The sequence below is a fragment of the Phycodurus eques genome, chromosome 13, assembly GCF_024500275.1.
Source record: "Phycodurus eques isolate BA_2022a chromosome 13, UOR_Pequ_1.1, whole genome shotgun sequence".
NCBI lineage: Eukaryota > Metazoa > Chordata > Actinopteri > Syngnathiformes > Syngnathidae > Phycodurus > Phycodurus eques.
Genome location: NC_084537.1, coordinates 6,081,623 through 6,107,959, shown reverse-complemented (window position 1 = coordinate 6,107,959; position 26,337 = coordinate 6,081,623). Strand labels below are relative to the sequence as shown.

Here is a 26,337-nt window from a genome sequence, read left to right as displayed (position 1 = left end):
CAGCCAATCGCAGGGCACATAGAAACAAACAACCCTTCGCACTCACATTCACACCTACGGGCAATTTAGAGTCTCCAATGCATGCATGTTTTTGGGATGTGGGAGGAAACCGGAGTGCCCGGAGAAAACCCACGCAGGCACGGGGAGAACATGAAAACTCCACACAGGCGGGCCGGGAATTGAACCCCGCACCTCAGAACTGTGATATATATATATATATATATATATATATCTCGCGGGTGATATATATATATCGCAGGTGAGACGCTGAGCTGGAGAAGCTTGGAGGAAATGAGTTCAGGGATGATGGTGTTGAACGCTGGCCTGAAGTCCACGAACAGGATCCTCGCGTAGGTCTCTGCACTGTCGAGGTGTTCTAGGATGAATTGCAGTCCCATGTTGACTGCATCATCCGCGCCCCAAAGTTGTGTCCTCTCTCCGCTGCTCTTCTCTCTCTACACGAACGACTGCACCTCAACGCACCCGGCTGTCAAACTCCTGAAGTTTGCATATGACACCACTGTCATTGGCATCATCAAAGACGGTGACGAGACTGCATATCGAAAGGAAGTGGAGCGGCTTGAGCTGTGGCGTGGGCGACACAACCTGGAGGTGAACACGCTCAAGACTGTAGAGATGATCGTGGACTTAAGGAGGCCTCCTTCGCCACAGCAGCCCGTCACGCTGTCCAACTGCGCTGTGTCAGCCGTCGAGACCTTCAAGTTCCTGGGAATTACAGTCTCTCAGAACCTGAAGTGGGTGATCAAGTCGGTCAACGGCTCTTCCAGCTCCTCCCCTCAGGTAGGCGCTACCGATCAATGCAAACTAGAACTAGCAGACATTCCAACAGCTTCTCCCCTCTTGCAATCAACTTCTTAAACAGCTAACCTACAATTCCATTGCAACATGCTGCCAATTTTTTTGTCTTGAGTTTGTTGTCACATTTCTGTCGGGCCAATTATATACTACTCGTGCACTCACTGTAGTACTCTCGCCACACTGCACTGTTTGCATATCTGTTGTTCACCAATACTGTCCACTCATGCCAGAGTAGCATCTGCACCACTTGCACACTGACTGAGGAGTTTCTGCAACATTGCACAATCAACATTGTCCCAGATTATCACACTACTTGTTACTTTAAACTGCACACATTCCCATTGCACAATGGTCATTGCACCGGACTATTGCAAGATTAGTCATTCGAACTGCTCTAAGTGCTCGAGGACTCTGCATCTTTTTGCACAATTGTCAAAAAAAATAAATAAGAATTTGTACCGGCATTACCAGATAACTAGCAACCCTTTATTGCTCTGTGACTGTTTTGTTTTTTTGTCAATATCTTTATGTCTCCAAAGTGTTCTCTGTCAATTGATTGTCTGTTGTTGTACTAGAGCGGCTCCAACTACAGGAGACAAATTCCTTGTGTGTTTTTTGGACATACTTGGCAAATAAAGATGATTCTGATTGTTTGACCAAGCTCCCCCTCCTAGTAGTCTGCTATCGTTCTTCCAAAAGCTACAAATATTTCTTCGACGGCCGCACTTGGTCGTGCATTCAGCAATGCTCTCCGCATTTCTACTGTACACATTTTCACACGATAAACACATACACAATAGTTTACACTCACACTTGATCCCTGATGAGCAATGTGTTGATCACAAACGCTTCTTTTCTCTCTGTTAGCAGCTAGCGAGGTAAGCGAAGCTAGCAAGCTTGAAAGGCTTCAACGTGCACGCCTACTTCTTCACATGAAGTTATCGCTTCTTCTTGAAGGTTATTTTATAGGCCATCCATCATTGTGCCTGCAGGATAAGTTTCTTGAATGAAGAAAAATACATGCCAGCATTGTTAATTATCATCAAACTTGACCATTCAAAACAATCTTTTTGCTGTTCATTTTTTGCGTCATTGCTCACTGCAGAAAGCTTGTTTTGGAAGGCAAGAGGAGTTTAAAAAAATAGAACACCAATAGTACAGCCAAACTAATATTTTACTCAGCAACAAATATGCAGGGCGGTTGTGTTGGTTATTTAATGGTCAAATACTCCTCAAAGAGTGCTCATCGCACTGCAGTAGAGTGGTACTGCATTTTGTGTGATTTTGTGTGTGTGCGTGTGGCTGAAAGACGTCTCCCTGACTAGATTCCCATTTTCTGACAAAAACCAATTTTTGCAGCCTCGAAATCATTGTAGCATTTAGTTTAAAAATGTGACTACTTCAGGGACCCCTACCTAACAGAATACAACTGCTGCGCACAGTAGTGAGAAAATCAACCTACACTTTTGTGTCCTATACGATACAACAAAGCAGTAGCATGATTCAGCAATTTAACACTTTTATTAATAAGGTTGGTGAAAGTGGCTGTTATTGTTATTCAGATCGCCAGACACTGGCCAAGATGAATTAGTGCTCTATGCAATCTTTTATCCTGATCAGTCTATCATAAATCAACCTGTTTGTTGGCTGTATAAAAGGTTCAGTACTACAAGCCAAGCAGATTTTGTTGTATCATCTCAACTATGAAAGCACAGCTGCTGGCTGCAAAGAAAGTCAAGCATTCACACAAATGTTATTCTGCATACAAATGGTGTATCGGATGTTTTTCATGGCGCATACAGCATTGCCATTTCTCAAGTGATTCATATGTAAAGAAAAAGAAAATCTCTGAACAGGAATGTGTTGCGTTCATTTTCACAAGCCAGTCAGAGCAGGGGAATCTCTAAAGTTGAGGAAGAGTACTGTTACTTTAGAATAAAGCGACTCAAGAATAATATGACTCAGGTAAAAGTAGTCCTCCAAATAATTGCGTATGAGTCAGTAAATATTCAGTTAAAAACTACTCAAGTACTGTTTAAGTGGTGGGGACCTTCTAATGTATTTATTTTGTAAATAGCACATGTATGTCAACGAGAAAGAAAATACAACATAAGAATATCCATCCAACCATCCAGCTATTATCTGAGCGTTATTTGCAGAGGAAATGAGATCTCCATGCAAAAATGTCAAATCAAAACAGGAGCGAGTACAAGAACAGCCGTAGACTTCTCTAAAGTGCCGGCTGAAATATAATGGAGCAAGTAGTCATCCAAGCCTTATTAGAGTCTTCCATATTTTTAGGCTTTTGGGGAGAAACTGCCTCAGTCAATGTTTTTGAGCTGTGGGGGGGAAACAGCCTCAACACAACATCTTTCTGGATGATAACTTTTCCAACACCAGAAAAGAATTACATTAAAATAAATAACAAGACGACATTTTCCATAATAACGAGTGATTTTGCTCGATTGCGCTGAACACCTGCAGTGTCAAATGACTTAATGTTATTTTGTTATATGCACTCATAAATCACGTTTTAATATTATATTACAAATGTGTGTGGGGGAAACGACAAGAGGGTGCTGATGTTGAATGTAATAAAACAATAATGTGCCTCACTGTCAGTAGTTTATATTTCCCACTATAAGGCAGTCTGATGCTTTAGCTCACAGATGTCAAACTGGTGACCCAGGGGCCAGAACCGGCCCGCCACATCATTTTATGTGGCCCGTGAGAGTGTGCATCGACTTTGTGTTTCTTGCTAAAATACCAAAATTGCAAATTGTCTTCACTTTTAAAAATATTGCGATATTGCAAGCATTTTTTGTTACCAACCCCTCTTTTAAAATAAAATTGAGTCATACTGTAGTTGAACAAATTGTTTTTACTGGCTTCTGATTTCAAAACTAATTGTCCATTAATTTGTGTATATGCAATAATATGAGGCAATCATACATTCATATGGGTTTGCAGCCATAACGGCCCTCCGAGTGGAACCATAGCTACGATGCGGCCCACGACAAAAATGAGTTTGACACCCCTGCTTTAGCACAAAAGCCCTCGGGCACATTTCATTGCTTTACAAATAAAATATAGATTTAGAAGATCTGTTATTTCTTCTGTCTTCTGGAGAAACCGACCCCATTTAAACATGGCAGTCCCCTCAATTACTTCTTTAGAGTAATTCACCAACTTTAACATGATTAGTAACCATAACCTGTTTTAAAGCGACAGCTCAAATGAACGTTTTGTAGTACTGTACATCCCCCGTTTTCAATGTTCAGCCGTGAGCCTTTCAGTAAATTGTATTTTTGTTCAGTTATTTTCCTCAAATAGCAAGCGATAGTCAAACATGCCAGTTGGTAGAAAAAAAATGCTTTCTGTTAGGAGGAAACTTTGTCTCTGATTTTACATAACACGTGTTTTCCCAAGCTTTTCCCAACATGTCGATACTCATAAGTTAAGATAAGTGTTGTTTTTCAAAGATTGAATTTCAATATCCCTGATGTATTAAAAACGGTTGCCAAATCACATTAAATAGACTTCAGAAAATAATCAACTTGGGTAAACTAATGTTTTAATGAGAGTATTATTTAAGGGTGTGTGATCTCCTTACACTGAGAAATTAAATAATAGTCTTTACATCTGTTTACACTCAATACTAGCTTGTCATGTAAGCAGGGTTCCCAAAGTTGAATTAAAAATTCCCTCTTGTTCTGAATCTGTAGCTCTCCCTCTTCATTTTGCATCCAGCAGCCTTCTGGCCGCTGGATGCTGTCATATCCGCACTGACGGATTTGGATCAGTAGGTCCTGAGAATTTGTCTTGACTCTAGAAGGTTGGGGAAACGGACTGTTCATCACCTTAATGGAAGAGTATTGATTGTGGTGCAGGAGCACGATACCCGTCTGCAATAGTAATGGACTTCCTGAGAAATCACAAATGAAAAGCCATCAGGGGATATCCAGGAAGAGACAAACACCTCTGTCCTGCTTGTTTGCACCTTGTTATTTGTTGGTTTGCCACTATGTGCGTGTGTACTTGCGTGTGTGTGTGTGTGTGTGTGTGTGTGTGCGCGCCAGCACTATTTCTAGATGGAGAGCACCAAAGTACAAGTATTATATTAAAAGGTCCATTTACCATATCTGACATCACTTTTCTCATTACCTCCTGTGATAGCTGGCCATGCAGACCATTTTTGTTGTATTTATCATACTTTACTGTTCTCTAGCTCTGCAATTTTTGCTATTTCCAAAATTTTGTAAGCAACAGTGGACTTGTGCTCAAATCCCACACAGCACATTTTACCTTTTTCCTTGGAAAACAATATACATGGCAATCGTAATCCATGTATTTTTACCGGAAAAGACAGTTACTCCGTGTTTTTCCTACAAAGAGTTTCTGCTGTTTATGTATTATTTTTGTTTCTTTTGGTGAATGAGCTGGTCTTTGTTTTGTTAGTGAGGCAGCCTGTATTGTTTAAACTACAGGCTTAACACAAGAACGACAGATGCTGCATGTCAGGTTACGCCGTCCTTTATTTTTGCATATTTAATAAGAGCGCAAATTTGCAGAACAGAAATGCAGCGCGCATTTTGGGGTCTGTGCTTTGTCTCGTCCTCGTCATTTTTGTCCAGTCGGAGCAATGATCGTCACACGTGCGGCTTTGTTTACAAATTATAATTTGCTTACAAAACGTACAAGGTGAATGCGAACGGCACCAAACAAAAACAATAAAGTCCGCATTTGGTACGGACCAAACAAGTGGACCAAAGGACTTCGCCGGTGTGAATGCACCCTTAAATATGTCCACGGACCTTGAATCAAATTCACCCAAATCGCATTAGACCCGTGGTCTACCTTGCACCAGTATTTAAACGTGGTCTGAGTGGGTATAAGTTTAGAGCGACTTTCTGGCACCAAATTGTCACTCTGCCAGGTGGATATCCAAGGACACACCATCGCTGTACCGAAACACCCAGCTTGCCCGCAGACCAGTCTGCCAAATTGGCAAACACGCGTAGCAAGCCTTGCGCTTGCACGGAAATCCAAATCTGGCGGCATTAGCGGCCCGCCACAAATGAGGAGATTGATTGACGAATAGGTTGTTTTGCCCAGTCCGACCCATAAGTCACATCCAGGGGCAGTGCAGGGGGTCAATAAATCCTCCTGGAAATTCACTAGAGCACCCATAGGGCCCCCGAGAAATGCTGCAATTTATTTTTTCATATTATTGTGAATGGTTAGACGCAAAAAGATTACTTGTCTTGAATATATCACTGCCCACTGCATTCCTTGTTTTTCTCCTGTGACTGTTCTTAGTGTTTGGCTTCCCAGTATGATAAACTATTGTTTCCTTGAGCTGTTATTCTACATTTCTGTGATATGATTGTCTGTGGTTGTGGTTTTCCTATTGATTTAAATGGACATAATAATCAGACAATGCAGTCAGTCTAAACAGCCCCTCCAGAAATGATTCCTGGGATTCTACTGATGAAGGTAATCCTTTTCTCTGTTATCACACGTGTTAAAATCACTGACAGCTCTCACTGTGTGTGTGAGCACCAAGCCAGGAGATGATGACACATCCACTTGTGTGTGGAAGTGATTCTGTGGTGTTTTGGTCACACTGACTAATACCATAAGACTCTCTTAGGCAGCTATATTTGACAATCCCTTCAGTGATTAGTGGAACAAATGTTGCTGGCCATTTGTACAGCTTTCATGTCCTGAATATTCATTGGCGATGATCTCATTATGCACTGTATGTGCCTGCGAGTAGCTTTAAACTGATATTATCTCCATATATACTGTACATGTATATATGATTGTTTATTGTTATTATCCAAATCCATGCAGACCACGGCACAAACATAAATGGCAATTTCTCACCCTATATTGTTTTTTCGACACATTTATATGGAAATTGCACTGCATGTTTCACACAACCGATTATTTACACATAAATCAAAGCACCTTGCCGGCGGTTTGCTTTAGTCTTTATCACTCCAGCCGTCTGTGTCAATCAAAGTGATTCAAGCTGGCAAATTGCATAGTTTTCCCTGCTGTTTTGTAAATCATTCAAACCATTTAATTTGAAAGCAGAGAGAAACATGGATTCAGTAACAGATATCTTTAAATGTCTGCAGGCCTAGCCGATCTCAGATATGACGGGTCAACAGCGTATGCATCCGTTGTTGGGGAACCTGGGTAAGACGTTGAATATGAGAACCTAATATTCATGGGCTAGGACAGAGAATGAGAAAGTGCGCCTCTGCGATAATCCCAGTGAGCATGGCTTTATGAAGATGATGTGGGATGTGCAGTATGAAAACCCTCAATTAGCTCACAACATTCAATATCTAAGCTAACTAGATCTGTGTTCCGATGTGCACAAGCTGAATTTACTCTCACACCAAGAGATTTGTAAGTTATAACAATAATGGTATAGCAAGGGGAAGCCAGGACCATAGGCCACCAGGGAGACATAACAATGCCCACACTCTGAAATTGGGTCTATACGCTCATATTAAACCAGGCTTTAGGAAACAAACACACTGAAAACAAGGCCAACTGACTTGCGATTGACTATCGTAATCAAGCTGCATACCAGGACCCATTACGTTTAAGTCCACAACAGATGTGACTACAGCACTGCATACAATTCTAACGAGAACCATCACCGAGACTTGCTGATGATCACTGCTACGGTAGCAGTTATCCAGGAGATGCTTGGCAACAAGATCAACATAAACCATAATAGTAAATGTCCCCCCCATGAAGAAGGTGGCTCGAGGACAAGACCAAGGCAACACAGTCAAGTTAACCAGCCGTCAGAACTACAGAACTGTGTGGTGAAGAAAGGGCTGCCTATCACGTTCAGCAAGTTGTCCGTAACTGAGGCACTAGAAACCAACAAACAAAGACTCTCAGCTCTGACTACTCACTAGAAAAGGTACACTAGAGTTGTACAAGCAAGGAGAATAAACACAGTATTGCAACCCTCCAAAGTTTATTATTTCAAGTAAAAAGAAACAAATGAAAATTACTCTCATTTAAAGTGTAATTAGATTAGTTTTGACTACAAATAAGATGAATATTCTTGGTAAGATTTAGCAGTTTTTGCAGTGTGCGGAGGCATAAACCCACGTATCCAAATCGTCACAATGAGTGGCTTGCGGAGGACTCGTCGGCCTCCTCATCTCCATGGATGACTTCAAGTTCTATGCCAAGGGTAAGCGAGACATAGCCTCACTAATCCACCTCACCAGAGGTGATGAGCACATTTTGTTTTTTCCGAATTGTATGCCTAAGCTGCATTCAACATCCTAGATCCCACGATACATAACCGTACGTACTGTACGAACATAGATACACACGTTGACTTGAGCAGCTTAGTTCTGTAAGAATGGCCGCAAAGCTGCACTAATGGAACTGGGACTACTTTAGGTGCACTCAGACAGCTAGAGAGTGAAGCAACTGGAAACAGAACACTGCGCTCCCTGCAGATGTTGTAATCAGGACTTTTGAAGTCTCCCTTTATAAGAGCAAGCTGATTCGACTTCTAAGCGATGAAAAACACAACTTGTTAGCATGGTTAAAGGGACCAATTTTTGTGCAAATAAAATGTGGACAGGACTTCCAGAATACAAACGCACTAAGATATGCTGCGTCTGTGAAGATGAAATGATGAACGGAAAGGACTGTCTTACAGACATTTGAGTTTGATGTTAATTCTTCTGATGTGGGTCAAAACAAACTCCAGGGGATAGGAGAAGCTCATTAGCATCCCGCTCCAACTTATACACTGTGTGTCATGCTTAATTTCACGAGACACAATTAGAAACACCCTGTAACTCCTCAGGCATGGGGAACCTTTTTCACACACCAGCTGCTAAACAATAAAAAAGCTGTTCTTTATTTGGGTCACTATGGTTTTAACCACAGTAAACATGAGATTAGCGTGTGATCATGTCATTATCAGTGGATGTGCGCAGGCTTGCATGTATTGGATAGCGACTGTTCTGAGTCCGTATGCTGTGGGCGGCATGGCTCAGCTAGTAGAGTGGTCGTCGCCCAACCTCAAGGTTGTGGGTTAAACCCTGAGCACCTGTGACCTTGTCCAAGTGTCCTTGAGCAAGACACTGATACCCCGAAATGCTCCCCGGGCGCTTCAGCTGCCCCCTGCTCCAGTGTGTTCCACTAACATGTGTATGTGTTCACTGTGATGGGTTAAATGCAGAGAACAAATTCCGTGTGCATGCATGCATGTTCATATAAAAGATAAAAGATAATTCTTCTTCTTCTTCTTCTTCTTCTTCTTCTTCTTCTTCTATTATGTTAAGTATTTTTATACTAGCCAAAAATGAAGTACTTAATTGAAAAAAAGAAAAATGTCTTCAGGCCAATGCCATTGATGTCTCCAAGTTATATTAAAAGTTCCTGAGTGGACTACTAATCTGCTAAAACCTAAAGGCTACTTGTAGTGAAATATTATGTATGCATTGCCATCTAGTAGATACAACGCAGGCTTATTAATTCTACTACAACGAATGGATGGATATTTATAGTAGTGCCACTTTATAAGAAAGATGCCCTTATGACGGGTTAATAAAGTCATCATAGATTTTTTTGAGAGTGAAATTCTAAGCCATTTGGAGCGTATTAATTAACAGATAAAAGAGATTTTAAAGAATAAGAGTGCACGCATTATTTGGCAAGTTCAAGCAAGTGATACAATTCCTAGCCTAAAAACTGTGTTAAATTGTAGCTGAACATACCACTGTTCATTCCTGAGCCACTACCATTCCAAAGGGGCAAAGGCAGCCTGGGAATGATAAAGTATCTGCAAAAATACATCAAATATAGGCCCAGTTAATGGATCCATAATGACCATCTTCTTTTCAAAACTGTTAGTTTGATCAAATGCACGAGCTGGAGGTGGTTAAGACTACTGCGTAGTGATCAACTAGCTCAAACACTTGAAGTAACTGTCTCACAACGGAACATTGATGATGGCCCTGCGAACTGATGAAGTAGCTTAAACTAATGGAAAAATGATGGAAGCACAAGCTATTGTCTTAAGTGTTTGCCGATGGGAAAAATATTTCTTTGAATTTCAACATTCACAGGAAAATCCATTTAAATGGCTACATTGGGAGCATGATGGAGGGTTTAGCTGCAGTTTGCTGAGGTCATCATAGATGGCTGCTTGTGTTTGTGGGGACAAGTGTTCTGGGATGCAACCACATCAATTCAGCTAATCCTGGGTAATCAGTACCACAGGCATTGAAATATGCTATAAAATGTTATTTTTGCCCATATTCAGCCAAAAGCTGGGAGCTGTATGATTGAGCAATATGGTTGCGCATGGCACTGAGGCTGCACTGGTTGAGATAAATCGTTCTACTGCTTTGCACACTCATTTTCAGCGTACATGAAACATAATAGCAAGTCAGTCAGGCAAGGAGTTTTTGCATGTATAGGCACCAGCCAGGCAGCAACCTTTCATAGTGAAAGACCACATCGCTGTCTATAATCTATGGAATTCATTCTGGATTCCCCCCCCCCCCCCCCTCTGCATAATTTAACTACAGTATAGAGTGGAGGTTTTAAAAAAAATGGTGGAAGAGGAATCATGTGGTATTATTCTTAGTGTCTAAGGTGTTTTCTGGGCTCTCCCAATATGAATATACTGCACAACAGTGTATGCAGGCACGTGCACAGACACTTTTGGGGGCGGGTGCTCAAGCCGAAAAAAGGGCACCAATTTCCAAAATTATTCATTCTATTCAGAAAAATATATATTTAATTTATGTATTTTTTTTTCTGTTAACACAATCAACACAGTCGATAAAACAAACTATTAACAAATGAGGTGAAGGGACGCTATAGTGGAGATAAAAAAGTATGCACCCCGGTTCAAACGGCAGATTTTTGTCGTATACCAAAATGAGAGCAAGATAAATGGTTTTTCCACTTTAACCTATAACCTGTACAACTCAACTGGAAGAAAATGAGAGTGGAAGTAAAAACAAACAACCAAGACAAGGTTGCACAAGTGCACACACCCTCAGATATCAAAACACTTTGGGTGGAATTAGTTTTAACCGGCATGCAGGTGCCGTATTAACACCAAGGAATCTGCTCTTCGTCTTTTCTGCTTGGCGGAATTCCCGCCCTCGTCAGAAATATCCGACAAAGAGTTTATAACAACAAAGAACAAAAACAAACATGGCTGTGATACTGCACGTGTTGTATTTGTCAAGTCACAATTCGATTGTCCTAAATTTTCGGGGGAAGTCGTAATCATGTTTTCAAAAATACATTTTTTTTTTTTTTTTTTTCGCCGAAGAACTTATGAAAGCATTTGAGCAGTTCGATCCTTCTCTATATGTATTTGCAGGCAATAAAAACAGCACCGGCTGTGGGATGTGAGTCACACTAATTCTGCTCCTTATGTGGAGTATCGACTAACTGTTTTTAAATGTAAACTGTTTTTACTTTTTTTTTTTTAAATGAATAGCGCCATTCCCCTCTTAATTTCGCTTAATATCAATTCAGCCCCCGCCACACACCCCACCCCACCCAAAAAAAAAAAAAAAAAACATGAGTTAGGTTCGTTCTTACTGGAAGGTAATAACGAACAGTAGGCGAGATAAGAAATCCCAAAGAAGGAGGAGGGGAGGTGAAAAGAGTCAACCGAGCATCACCAGCGCTGTCGTCCGGCTTTGGCGCACATCAGCTGCTTCCTCTCTGCAGGACGAGCTCCCGCTGTGGGGAATATCATCGCCAACTCGGCGGCTCTCACAACCGTGCTGTCTGCTTTCTTTCTTCCACAATGTCTGCTTTTCTCGGCGTTTAAGTGGTCGGGAGCGAGCAACTCTGCACGCGGAGAATCGGTAGGTCTGGGATAAAAACAAACCTCGCGGTGGACATGTTGAGGATTTACTAGGAACTGCACGAGTGTTATTTTTCGCTGCTCTCTACTAATGACGTGTAGCCTCCACGAATTATTATTAGTATTATTATCATTATTATTGCTCTTGTTGTTGCTGCTTCTCCGTATCGCATAATTAAGGAATAACAGTAAAGTGACAAGAGATAGTCATGAAAATTAAAAAAGAGGAATTCTTGAGCTATAATCAAGAATTCAAACAGAAATGCTCAAACAACAATTATTGTAGGGTTAGGGGTACTTTTTTTTGTTACTTGACTGGTACCCTCTTGGACCCTTAATACTATATTTGTGCAGTTTTGTAAACACACCTGCAACCTTCTTCACCTTCGGCCCCTGGAAGATTTTCAAACTGTTCCAGCGAAGTACAGTATTTTGTATCGATTTGTGAAGAATTTATCTTGATGTGCAGAAAAAGCCCAATGTGCTCAAGTTGCGGGTTGATTGTCATTTGATCAATCTTGAACATTTATTGAGGAAAAACGAGAGAATTTAACCTCATGAATGTTTTTTTTTTTTTTTTTTTTTTTGCAGCTATCGCTATTGTATTTATGCCCGATGACCTATGTGTTAAAAGCAACCATGTCTTACAAAAGTAGTTCTGAGTTGTGCACAATGCATAGCGCTTATGCATTGATGGGATGATAGCATTATAACAATGGAAATGGAGGGAAACAAAGTGCAGTTCAGGGGCCAGCAGAGGCAGTAAATGTTCTGGCTAGAAGGTCATGTTTTCTCATTCTCAGCATTAAGTGGGGCCATTTTATGGCTAATGCCGCAGTTGGGATGCACGTGACTCTGCTTAATTGCTATTCGGGACATGGACATGGGGCCAAACAGTAGGGCCTTGGATAGGATCCTATTTGTCAAACTCTAAGGTGTGTGTGTGTGTGTGTGTGTGTGTGTGTGTGTTCGAGGGGGGTGTTGTTGTCTCATATAGACAGATGTGGAAGGCAGACAAGTTGAATGCTTATGCCTGCATATGTTTAATTCTATCATGGGCTGTCAGCCCATGTCAGCCGTATTGAGTGGCAAACCAATTCCGTGAAAATGTACAAATGAAAAGCTCAATTCCAATTGAAAAAAAAAAAAACGAGGAGGAAAAATATGTGTCACCCTTCAGGGCAGAGACAACGCAACTATTAACCACGGGCTAGATTATTGCATGATTTGGCATATATGTCTCACTTACTGTGAACAGTATGGTGCATTTAATATGAAGTGAAATGCTGCAGAGTGCACTAGATTTGTTATTAGAGCATAGTTTTCAATCTCATTTTTGGACACGCTTTGCACACACTTCAAACTGCTGTTTGAGTAACGAGTGTACTGTCAACAGAGGCCCCGTAAACACAAGCATATTTACAGTTTTGTTTCAGCCAGCTGCAACTGCGCACGTAATGCTTGAGCTTGAAAAGAGTCCGAATTTAATATACATTGTTCAGGGTGAGTGCTTATGGCAAAATACAGTATATACAGTCAATGAACGGAATTTTTAGTGCTTCTTGAAGAGGGAGGATGTTACATCCCTTCATCCATCTTCCATGCTGTCAAATGTCATCCATCAATTAGAGTGAGAAACGCTGCTGCTTGGACAAGAATGGGTACATAACAATGGGACGGACTGAGCCGTGTGCAATTCCACTGATGAAAAACGAAGTGGGAAGAATGTATAAAGATCGCGTTGAACCGCAAATTCTACAGAGCGACAAAAGAAAATGAATCGCTTTCATCGATTATGTCAATCATCCTTAACATTCAAACTGGAAACGGTGCTTTTATGTAGGAGAACGTTAAGGACACTGACATTTCAACAGAAATAGTGGTGTCAGAAAGGTGACGCTGTTGCTCTCTTTAAAACACAAAGAACAAGAGGCCGTGACAGTTACATTCCGCACAAGGGACATTATTCAAAACTGATGTCAATGTGTTTATGAAATGCTAGAATGCAACACTGGAAAGTGGCACAAACACGCACTGACTATGAATTAGAAACTACTAAACTAGGGGGAAAACAAAACATGGCTGCATAGTGGAATAACTGACGTTTTAACATTTACCGTATTTCCTTGGTGAGAATATAGACATACACACTTGACGCCTCACCGACCGGCCAGATTATAAAGTACGTCTCGGTGTCCGCCATGATGCGACAGTCATTTGTCAAGATTTCAGGAACGACGCCGTGTCACTCTCCTGCTCGGGGTTGCACAAATCGTCAAACGGTCGCTGATAGATTGCATGGAATTACCTTTCGCTGGTAGGGGAAATTGTTTCTTGTTGTTGTTTTTGTGTTTAGCCCATATAACGAAAGCAGCAGCTGGAATGGTAGGAAATGCTTCTTTTGTTGCACATTTGCATGGAATAAGAGATTTATAAGAAATTAAGCACATTTGACGGAACAATATTGCATTGACAACAGCCATTTTGAGCTCATGTCAGTGAGCAACCTGAGAACACTAAAACTCCAAAACTGGCAATTCACGGAAGAGCCTGTGCAAGACAGGCTTTTTTAAAAAAAAATTGGTTAAATAAAGCCATAGCGACCACATCAGTTTCAGTGGTTGCTGACATACAGCCATAAATACTGCATGTAATTAAGTATAAATGTCTAAAAATGTCTTTCTTTTTTACCAAATCACCTTGTGATCTTGTCATGTCATGAATGCAACTTTGTATGTCAATAGTCTTTCATATTTTCGTCATGGGTGACATCATGTTACTGCTCCTAAAGGAGACCGTAGGCTGCGGTGTCACCATTCAACGTGTTTCCTCGCCACGATTGCTGCTACAAGTAGGCTACGTCGATAACTATCGATCGTCGAATACAGTGATTCTTGAAGGCCAAGTTCATGTGAAAGCTAATAGTTTCTTCAGAAAACACATCGCTGTCACACAGACTTGCACTGGTTGACAGGGCCGTTATGTACCATAGTAGTTGTCGCCATGTCCGTCATATCAACCCAGACACCTTCATTATTTTTTATTATTATAATTTTTTAATTAATTAATTTATTTATTTATTGGTTGTTGTTGTTTTTTTGGTGTTGGTGGTGGGAGCTTTAACTACTACGTTTCAATAGTATAGTTACATATAGTTATATATAGTTTCAATCATAAAATAAAAAACTACGTTTCAATAGTATAGTTATCTATAGTTTCAATAATAAAATCAATCTGACAAACTGTAAAATCACTGAGAAAAACCACCCACATCATATACAAAGGATTGTGATGGCACTCATGGAATTCTTAACCCGGCTGTTAGCTTAAACTGCTTATTTTAAACCCAAAGCCATACATTTAAACATACATTTGGAGACATGTCAGTAAGTAATGACCACCCCAAATGTCATAATTGGACGTTCAAAAGCACATGCACACACAGAATGTCTCCCCCTATTACATATTTACAAGTGCAATTTCAAATCAATAGCCTGGGCCCAGCTTGTCAGTGTAGTAGCATGAAAAAGAAAGAAATCAATGGTGGCCCATTAACAGAGCAGAGCTTCCTTGACCACTGACCGACAAATATGTGTAGCTATGTAAGTTGTGTCTACATTATGCCTATTTCTTTGGATCCGATTTGTGTGGGGAAGTAATGTTGGCTGTTGGCGGCAGGCGTGATGTGCAAGAGCATAAGCAGTGTATGTATGTGTGTGTGTGTGGTTTTTTTTTTTTATCTGAACTGGCAGTCAAATTGTAACGTAAACGCTGCCTTTGATGTGTGCTGCATGTTTATGGGCATTCACATGCTTGCGTTTTCGTGTATATGGTCACTCTAAGCCGGAGGTTGTTTTTTTTTTTTTTTTTTTTTTTTTTTTATTGTCTCGTACCCGAGTGTCGTCCCAGCTCGCCTTGGCCTTAGTGTGTTTGAGGACAAAAGGAGGCCATGGGACAAATGATTTAGCACCCTTCAGTCGAGCCACAAGGACGAGCAATGAGAAAAGAAAGAGGTTACAAATGGGGTACCGAAAAATGATGGGGACTTTCAGAGACATCGTCGAGGGAGCCTGGGAGTCGTGAGAGTCAAAGAGAGAGAGAGTGTGTAAAAGTGAAAAAGTTTCAGCCCAAAAAAGCAAGTGGGAATGAAAAAGAATTTCAAATTTGTCTCGCGGTCATCACAGAGCTAAAATTCCTGCGAGCAATTTTACAGAAGGAACGGCAGCTCGTATTCCTGTGCAGCCAAGTTCGCAGGAAGTGCGCCTGGCATTTAGGTCCCGCGAGCACACTTCCCCCTTCATCATCAGAGTAACCATACCAACAGATGAGGCAGACTGGCAGCAATGGCAACACACAGATGTGAACTTGGCTTTTGCCCCGAGCGCTCTGTCTGTCAGCTGCACCCCGAAACGTCAACATCTTTCCTACTTACCACACGTTTTTGCTTTCATTTCCTGTGTGTTGAATGTTTGTCATTGCTGCTGGCATTATTAGATGCATGATTGTGCATTTGAAAACAAAGTACAATAAGTAGAGCCGCTTAGCAGTCTAACGAGTCGGAATTTGACCATATTTAGATCTAACGTTGACAAAAAAATGCAGTCTTGCCATGTGGCAAAACAAGCAAGCTCAGTTACCGCTGTAATTTCTGTTCTTTGTTAAATTTTAAAAAATATATATATATATATATTAGTCCAAGGAGTGTTTTTTTTCCACAAATATTTACTGCAATTATGACTTCATGAAAATCTCTCATAAACAGAGGCCCTGCTGTTCACACAGCTGTCCTGGCTACTCAGTATAATATGGCTCGAAAAGTCGACAGTCGGTCAACAACAATAATAGGACATAATAAAACAAGAAGAAAAATTGAAGTGAGTTGTATGAAGTCTTCATTCAAGGCGACTTAACTTCGAAGCAGAAATGCATCTTCTCCTCTTCACTATTCGGCACGTCATTGTTACGTTTTACTCGAAGCAGTGGCTTCTTTTTATTCATTTAAGCATTTTTATAAAATGCCCTCAGGCTATGTTAATGTGCTATAGTCAAAATGTTTACCCTGGAAACTGTTCATTTTCTTTACATTATTTCTAACAGATTATGTTCAAATTGAAGCTTCCACTGTGAATAGATAATGGCAATTTCCGAAACTCACACAAACTCCAAGCTTGTTCAGTAGTCCGGTGTTTGCACAAAAACTGCGTGTATATCAAAAATTGTGGCTACACTTTATTGTTTTGTGTTTCGATTCAATTTCCTTCGGCATTTGAGAACTAACATCTGCCCCAACAGGTTTTAGTGGTTGATTCTACACGCAGATAAAGGTACACAACATTAAGCTCAAATCCTCCTATTACATTTTCACGCTTTTGTAGGAGAGACACAGTTGACCTCATTTTTAAAAGCAAACAACAGAGACCGCTCGGCGAAAACATCCACAGTGCTGAGAGCGGCTTAGCTAACAAGCATCTGATTGTGCAGATTACGCGTGTACCGCAGAGGATTTCTGCAATTGAAATGAACAAATTGACCTCTCACCACTGAAATCCCAACATCAGCATGACGAATCACAGCAAGAGTATATGTGAAGCGATGGGGGGGGGGGGGGGGGGGGGGAAACACTCAACAAAAACTGTACAGTCAGCACGCTTGATTTCGAAAGCCTCGTCACTGAACATTGTTTTCCATTTGTCATCATCTCTATTTTGTTTTGTGGGACTATCCGGCCCTTCTGAGAACACTAACACTGAAAAGATGGGTGAAAGTTCTGCATAGCAAGATCTCTTTTGCATTGATATTTTGCCATGCACACATATCATTTCCATGCCACTTGTCCTCATTACGGGCACGGGTAACCCGAGCCTATCCCAGCTGACTTGGTCTCGAGTCAATCGCAGTCGGACAATTTAGTCGTCATGCATACTCCACCTAGAGATAGACGTTCCAATGGAGAGTCAAAGGCGGATCTCCTGACTGTGCGGCAGACGTGCTAACCGCTATGTCACATCTCTGCCTGACATTTAGTTTGTGTCCTAATAACATCTATCAGACAAGATACACACTTTTCTGTTCCTCTTTTTAGCCTGGGGCGAACAAGTATCTTTGCTTTCTGATTGCCCTGTGACATTTTCATTGCAAATCAAAGCAATTAAAATCTCTCTTTCTCTCTCACACAGATTAAAAACATTGGCACTCCAAAGCCGTATTTTAAATGACATTTTTGTCTTTTTGTCCTTCCTAACAATTACGAGATACATTCTTTCTTTGTGTGGAGAGCTGTTTGCTGCTTTTCTTCAGAAGTGTCTCTCTGATGACTGAAGAATTTATGTAGGCCACATTGGATTACTCTAGATAGGCTATACTCATAAATGCTCTCTAAATATAACATGAAATATTAACATACAGCTCATTGCTCATTCTCTTAATAGTGCAGTGTTACTGCTGGAATATGTGCTCCAATATTACATTGCTGCTCCGATTATTACACCATTACAAATATGACATGGTTAATGTCAATTTAATGAGTGTGAATAAGATGAGTACTAAGAGTTCCAGAGTTTTTTTTTTTTTTTGGTTCAGAACTCTTTTTTCAAACAATACAAAGACAAAATAAATTACATTATTCCATGATAAACTGAAAGGATATAGGCTGAAGGTAGAGCATTCTTCCACTTATTGTATTTATTTTATTGACACAGTTCTTACATTTCTTCATCATATATTTCCAGATTAAATAATTCTTAGAAAGTTTCTCGAGCCTATGCAGAGTACTACATTTCTATGCATCCTTAGCAGACTCAACACAGTTTCACACCCCAACAGTCAAACGATGGTTTGATTTTATTTATTTTACTTTTGTTCGTATCTTTGGTTTTTCAACATGGAATAATTCTCTCAGGTTATAAATGCTGCCCCTTATTTTAAACAACCTCTGGAAACATATACGACTGTATATATCAAATTTCACTTACTGGTTACCACATCCATCCTATTTTCCCCAAGGACAACTCGCGCCCGCTCCTGCTAATGAAGTTAATTATATCTTATTTTGAGTCACAGTCAATCTATTCTGCAATCGTGAAGTACACACCTCAGACACCAAACATGCAAAATGGCCAGGGTATGTCCATATGAATGTTTTACAATATGAGACTGAGATCAAATCCATGATAGAATTGGATGACGATGATGGAAAAAGGGGCGCAGGTAGCACAAACAGGAACAAATTTGTTGTTGCTCAAGCAGATTGACTGGTTAAGGGTGACAGTTTAACATGTAAAATAACTAAAACTAAGCGTATCTCAGTGAGATTTGCTGCCAATGAAAATCTAAGTGTACTGTTGGGCAGTCCAAGTTTATTTTGATGTGAAGAGTTGAACGGAACAATAATTTAAATTCAATAAAATAAAAAAAAGCTTTATAGCTTTGTAAAAATAAAACCAATGTAAAAAAAACTATTTAATAAGTAAATAACTGATGAGTGCCACTGACGGCGTAGCGGTGCATTTGGCACCTTCGGTGCAGGAACCGGAGGTTCAGTTCCTATTCAGTGATGGTGTGAATGTGAGTGCGAGGGGTTATCTGTGTCTGTACGACGGACTGGCGACTAGTTCAGGGTGTAGTCCCGAAGTCAACTCGGCTCCAGCACCCCGCAACCCTGCACAGGACTGGCGGTATTGAGAATGGGTGGATGGCTGGCTGGCTGGCTGGCTGGCTGGCTGGCTGGCTGGCTGGCTGGCTGGCTGGCTGGAAGGATGGATGGATAAAGGATGAGTTTATAGTAAAGGAAGATGTCGCAGCAAGATGCAGCCAGAAGCCAATACTGATGTTGTTCATCATTTAGAGCTGTTTACCACTAGAGGTTACATTTGGTGTAAACATAGTCTCACAGTTTACGGAGATAAAGCTGTACCCAACGTGTTGTTGCTTCAGGAATGTAAAAAAAATAAAAATAAAAATAAAAACATGTAAAAAAACGCCTTTATTGGCGTAGCGTAGTGAGCAAGGAACGTGCAATTTTTCACAGCTGGGACTTCATGCTACAAAGAGAGAAACACAGGGAATGTCTATATTCATGTGTTCAAAAGACAGCGTGAAAGTACAAATATTTTTATCACATCTTTAATAAGGTAACAGTCGTAGCCGTTGCCCCTGCCATAAGACGCCGCTGATAATGGGATGCGGGAGAGCTCTCCCAAGCTGGATATTTATCAGTCCTTTTTGGCCATTTCATAAACATCAACACAGGCAGTGCACACTCCCCAACCACAACAGTACATACACGCATGTATAACAATGTAATAAGATCAGCTAGGTCAAAATGTCTGCCTTTGCAGAGATAGAATAACTAGAAAACCATGGTTGGAGACAACACCCATGTCCTTCAATTGTTAATGCTGTACTTACAGTATTTGTACAGTTGAAACCAGATGTTTACATACACAATATAAACTGGCTGTCATGAAATCAGACTGAACTTTGCTTTAGGACAATTAGGAATACCAATATTATTTGTATTTGCTTAATGCCAGAATATTGAGAGGATTTTTGTCGGCAACTTGTCATTACTTTCTTGAAAATCAGAAGTTTACCTACAGTAAGATTATTATGCCTTTAAATAATTTGGGAAAACCAAGATGATGATGTCATTTTTTATTTTTATTTTTTGGAAGCTTCTGATCGGTTTATTGACAATACACCCTGAACTGGTCGCCAGCAAATCCCAGGGCACATATACACAAAAAGTGTTTGTGGCTTTTTATATATAGGTAGTATATGTAAACATCTGGTTTCAACTGTACATCCCCGAAAGATGTGAATTGTTCAACCTAACGATCGGGATCTTAAATTAATATTTGTCTTATTCCCATCCCCTAAGAGGATAATGTTGCCAATGTTTTTTTTTCAACTTTTAAAACCCTTACCTCAGACCTTTAATGGGCATAATCGCAACAATCTGCTTATTAGTTTGGCTGATGTAGTGGTGTAGCTAATATTTTGCATACTTTGTTCAGATGCACAAGGGTAAAGGGCAGACATTTTGATTAGACTCTCATTAGAGTGTGTTCTGTAGTCGCACCTCATCAGCGTGCAGTCAATATTTATGCAGATGATGCTCATGTTTGTCCTGCATTACATTGCATTTAAATGAAGTTAAGTTGTGGTTACAGACGTAATGACATGTGATCCATTGAGTTTATGCTTTTCTCAGTTGTTCAACCACCATGGTCATCTTGGGGCTGTCCACACGCGTCCTGATCATCCTGGCTTTAGTTTCCCAACCTTCACTGGGATGTCCCTCAGGTTGCCGCTGCTACAGTCTCACGGTGGAATGTGGCTCTTTTGGAATCAGAGAAATCCCACAGGGTGTCCCCTCCTTCACTGAGGTCAGTTGGACAAGTTCAGTCGACAGCAAACCTCCAATAACATCGTGGTGATTTCCTATCTGTTGACATCTCTGTGACGCATTCTAATCTATAACATTGAAATGATTGTGGTTAATCATTTTTCCATGAGCATCTTGGATGCTTGAGGGAGGGGCAATCATTCATTGTAGCACAGAAAGTGACCCTCTGATCATCTGTCAACAAGATGTTCAACATTAACCTGTCTTGTCATGATGAGTTCAGGCCCCCAACATTAGGGAAGCGTAGCTTCCATTAACCTCAATCATAAAGTCTCTCGTTATCCTTTAGCTTATGGCTCCTCTTTTCATTTTTTTTTTTTTTTAAACACCAACAATGAATGCATAGGCATTAATTTAGCCAAGAGTCGTTTCCTGAAGACCTCTGTGGCCATTACTTGGAGCGTTTGTGTAATGTTTTTCTGTTTTGCAGTTGGCATTAAAAACCCAATGACATATTGTTCATGCTTGGAGAAAATGACTGGGGTTGATGATTTTGATCTTAAAATATACAATTACCAATTGAAAACAACTAATATTAACAGGTCTGCATTTGAATAATTTTTTTAAAGCTACAATTATTTTATTCCTACAATACTTATTGTTGATGATCACACCAAACTGGAAATAACTTTTAACATATTTCTTACAGTTTTTTTGAAGTTTGCATTTAAAAACAAAGTGCTTTTGAACCAGGCAAAAGTAGTGCCAATAATTCAAATTTCTTTTGTCATTAAAATAATCTAATAATGGGTCTGGGTTCATATAGACAGGCGTCTCAGTCTACATCCGAATCGCTGGCATATACTGTACACTGTTACACATTCCATAGGGTTTTTACAGTAACTTACTGGCAACAGTTGCCAGTAAGTTACTGTCAACTTGAATTAAGTGCAAGTTACAACAAACTTGAATTACGGTAATTTACTGCCAACAATGTCAAATCAATGTTTCTATTCATTGCTTGGTTTACGGGAGCTCTTTTGGCTTGCAGGAGAAGTCGGCCCAATTGAGTAGTCACAAGGAAGTTCACACTTGTGTCTAATGCAGTTGATAAGTCGCCAGGTGACAGTTAGCTTAGCTTCATTTAGCATACAGCTGAACTGTATGCGATGTCATTCCATCGCAAAAAACCCACAGTCAGGCGATCATGAATAAAAAAAGTGAAACATAAATGTAACACAAGAGTTAAATAAGACACACATTCAACAAACTACGAGTAACAATCACACAAGATCAATGTAACATTAATCCGTATCGTTCATGAAGATTAAGGATTAACCTCTTTACTACGACAGCAGTTCAATATTTATGGTGCAATGCATGCTGGGAGCCACATGGCTTCACGGTTCTGCTGCATGCAAACTACAGCGACGCTCACTGTGACATCAACCAAAATCCAAAAATGGTGCAGTGGAAACTCTTAAATAATTACTGCATAAAATGCTTTCAAGTATTTTATGATACATGGTAAATAACTGCAGAATTTACAGGAACGTCTCACACTGTGGAATGCAGAAAGCTTTGTCTACTGTTGTCTGCCTGTAAATAACAGACAGTGCTCATGTTCTTGTGCCAAACAAATTTAGACATCATCTCTCACTTACCATTTATAAAAGAATCCCTCATTGATTGATTCTGATATTTTTTATTTCACATATCTACCCAACAGACGTTGTTTCTCCAGGACAACGCTATTATGCATATCCGTCTTCAGGATCTGACTCGGCTGGGCAGCCTTCATTACCTGTACCTCCAAAATAACAGTATTTCAGCTCTTGAGCCAGGGGCATTTCTAAACCAGCGGCAGCTACTTGAGCTTGCCCTTAATGGAAACCTCATCCATCTCGTCACCCCAGAGATGTTCCGGGGTTTGGAGCATCTTCGGATCCTCTACCTTGCAGGCAACCAGATCACTCGAGTCCAAGACAACACCTTCAGGGGGTTGCAAGTGGGTTTCTGAGGACAAGGAGTAGCTTTCCTTTGCCTGTGCAGATTTGTTAATGATTGCTTATTATGGTTATTTTGCTCACTTCTATTCACAATTGTCATTTTTTTTGCACTGTCCTTGCAGCGGCTCCAGGAACTCCACTTGCAGGAAAACAGCATAGAGCTACTGGCAGACAAAGCACTGTCTGGATTGTCATCTCTTGCTCTACTGGATCTCAGCCAAAATCACCTCCACACCTTGGGAGCCTCCTCACTCAAACCCCTTGTCAGCCTGCAGGTGCTCCGAGTCACAGGTTAGAAAAAAGTCCAATTTCAAAGAACACGTGATTAGTCATGAAGTAAAACAATGCAGCACTAACAAATGACAAATACTCTTGTAAAGAAGCTGCACAAGTAACATTACCAGTTCATCATTTTCTTGTTGAGCTTCACAAAAAACTGACAAATACATTCAATGGAAGGAGGAAAAGGAGGAAAGAGGCGACTGGCATTGTTTAGATTTGCCAAAAGTGACTGCCAGCGTGTAAACAATGGCAGTCTCGCAATGAGGTTACTGTGGGTGCTACCATAACAATTTTATCAGAACCGCAAAGCATGTCTTCATAATAAGATGACAATAAAAACCTGCCCCCTGTCAACATTTATCCTGGCGGCATCGGTTGTTGGTATATTGCCTCCCTTATGCAGGGGAAGAGCTGTTGTTGACCTCCTATCACATAAGCTTTAGAAACTGTATTTTCTGATTGGAAATAATTGAAACACAGTTAATCTGTTCAGGCTCAAACAGGCCACATCCCAAAAACATCAAAAATTACTTATAATAGGAAAGTATTATAAGTAATTGCATAATACAGAGGTGAGTAATTTTCGCCAAAGAGTCTGCACTTTACTACAGTGACTTCATTGGCTTTTCTTATGGCCCATGTGGATTCGTGAAATTAAGTAAACTAATTAAATGATTTAGCATATCAGGCTCAAGTGACATGGGATTCAAGCTATGGTTTGTACAAGTACAAACAACCGCATATGATGACTGAAGAATTGCGCAATGTACGCAAATTGACAGACTTTCAGTCAGATGGTGTAAGAGGTGAGGATGAAATTTCATTCAATCCCATATTTCTCTTGTCTGCTTTCATTCTCATCCTCCAGAAAACCCCTGGCGCTGCGATTGTGCTCTTGGCTGGCTAAGGACGTGGATCAGCGAGGACGGACAGCGGCTGTTAAGCACTGCTGAGCAGCGTCGGTTAATGTGCTCGGAGCCCCCTCGCCTTTCCCACCTCAGCCTGGGAGAGGTGGCTCCTAATAGCCTGGTCTGCATCCCCCCTGTTGTACAACTTGAACGTAGTCATCTAACTGTAAGACTCGGGGAGAGCCTCAGAGTCTCATGTCAAGCCTCAGGATATCCTCAGCCTCAGGTGACTTGGATGAAATCTTCCAATGGCAAGGCCCAGTTGTCCCCACGTGGCTTGGTTCAAGAGCTAGGGCCCAATGGTGAACTGTTTCGCCCAGGTGTTGGAGGAGTTGTGACGGCTCTGCCCAGCAGTGGGGGGAAAAAGACTGGAGGAATCAATGGGGTTGTGCGTGGGATCGAGGAGGGCGGTGAGAGGGACAGCTTCGATCCAGACATGGGCAGCGGCATGCTCTTCCTCAGCAATGTGACTGTAGCACATGCTGGTCGCTATGAGTGTGAGGCATGGAACCCCGGTGGTGTGGCAAGGGTTACATTTCACTTAGCTGTCAATATGTCCTCCTCATATTCATCACAATTCTGGCCTCAATTAAACACACATTCATCTGTTTCGTCTTCATCTAATTCCTACAACCAACCAAAGGTTGTGGATGTTAGCCAGGAGCCACTGTATGAGCAAGACAGCATGGACTTTAGTGCTCTCGGCCCAGCCACGCAGACCGCCATCGCTGTTGGTATCTCCTTACTAGCACTTACTGCTATTCTTCTCTTGATTATGATCTACACCCGTCATCAGCAATATCATAAAGAAGAAGTGGGATCCTACTGTACCAGCAAAGAAGAGAGCATCATCTATGTAAATGATTACTCTGACGGACCCACCACCTTTGCACAGCTGGAGGAGTACAGCGATGACCACGGCCATGAGATGTATGTGCTTAACCGAGCAAAGCCAGTTGGGTCCGCCTCGGTGAGGTGTCCCATGATGGGAGGGTATATCCAACAAAAGAGCATGAAAGAAGCTCTCCTGGATCATCAAGTGATTCAGACCCTGTCCAGATCAGGAGGAATGGAGGTTAGGAGGAATCCAGGAGATGGCGGCGAGGGGCCACTAACCACAGACCCAGAGGAGGTCTTTCTCAGTCAGAGTCTTCTTTTTGGATCACAGCTCGCTTATGAAATCCACTGCTAAAGGGTTTTACTTGAGTTCATGAAACAATGTGTTGCTTTATCAAAAGCACAAAAGAAGAGAAACTTGCAATGATGTTGTTTGGATGTTTTTGGGAAAACATAAGCAAGGACATTGTATATCATTTGATTCAACTGTGTGACATTTGATGGGTCAAACAATTATTCATCCATCCATTTTCTGAGCCGTTTATCCTCACAGGGGTCGCGGGAGTGCTGGAGCCTATCTCGGCTATTATCGGACAGGAGGCGGGGTACACTCTGAACTCGTTGCCAGACAATCGCAGGGCACATACAAACAAACAACCATCCGCACTCACATTCACGGCCTACGGCCAATTTAGAGACTTCAATTAACCTACCATGCATGTTTTTGGGATGTGGGAGGAAACCGGAGAGCCCGGAGAAAACCCACGCAGGCACGGGGAGAACATGCAAACTCCACACAGGCGGGACCAGGGATTGAACTCCAGTCCTCAGAGCTGTGAGGCAGATGCTCTAACCTGTCGCCCACCGTGCCACTCTAACAATTATTAATTCAGCTATTCGATCCCTGAATCAACCCTTTAAAAAGAGATACTGTAGGTAGAGGACAGAGTTGATATTTGACCATACTCTCAGAGGAGTGGGAAACTGTGAAGCAACTCCATTGCGCTGAGACATCGTGTAGTATGTTTTGTGTAAATATGATGGCAGAAATTAAAACTCAGTTTTTTTGTGGTCCTTGTTGCAAATGCCATTTTACCGAATAACATGCCTTTTATATTCAAGTTGGAAAAAACACATTTCCATTGTGTGCAATTCAAATGTTGATGGAATTAACGACATTGACATTTGTCTGTAATGGTCAATTTATTGTAGTGTGAATAGGTCACAGTGCTCTGCAGT

General features: G+C 41.1%; 1 protein-coding gene across 2 annotated transcripts; it reads left to right on the top strand.

Moving 5' to 3' along the window:
* The first annotated feature begins 738 nt into the window (after nucleotides 1-738).
* On the top strand, nucleotides 739-26,337 carry lrrc24 (leucine rich repeat containing 24). 2 transcript variants are annotated; one of them, XM_061694183.1, is made up of 5 exons: nucleotides 739-801; nucleotides 20,928-21,102; nucleotides 22,792-23,070; nucleotides 23,194-23,362; nucleotides 24,222-26,337. In XM_061694183.1, the coding sequence occupies exons 2-5, from the start codon at nucleotides 20,941-20,943 to the stop codon at nucleotides 25,451-25,453; spliced, it is 1,842 nt and encodes a 613-aa protein (XP_061550167.1). In that variant the 5' UTR covers nucleotides 739-801; nucleotides 20,928-20,940; the 3' UTR covers nucleotides 25,454-26,337. The 2 variants fall into 2 exon arrangements, with proteins under 2 accessions (XP_061550167.1, XP_061550166.1); XM_061694182.1 differs by lacking the exon at nucleotides 739-801 and adding an exon at nucleotides 11,501-11,717.

Bases quoted from the DNA above. Each gene is read 5' to 3' on its own strand.
- lrrc24 (XM_061694183.1), top strand. From the start codon at position 20,941: ATGGTCATCTTGGGGCTGTCCACACGCGTCCTGATCATCCTGGCTTTA. The intron at 21,103-22,791 runs GTCAGTTGGACA...TCTACCCAACAG, and splicing joins GTGTCCCCTCCTTCACTGAG to ACGTTGTTTCTCCAGGACAA. The intron at 23,071-23,193 runs GTGGGTTTCTGA...CTGTCCTTGCAG, and splicing joins ACACCTTCAGGGGGTTGCAA to CGGCTCCAGGAACTCCACTT.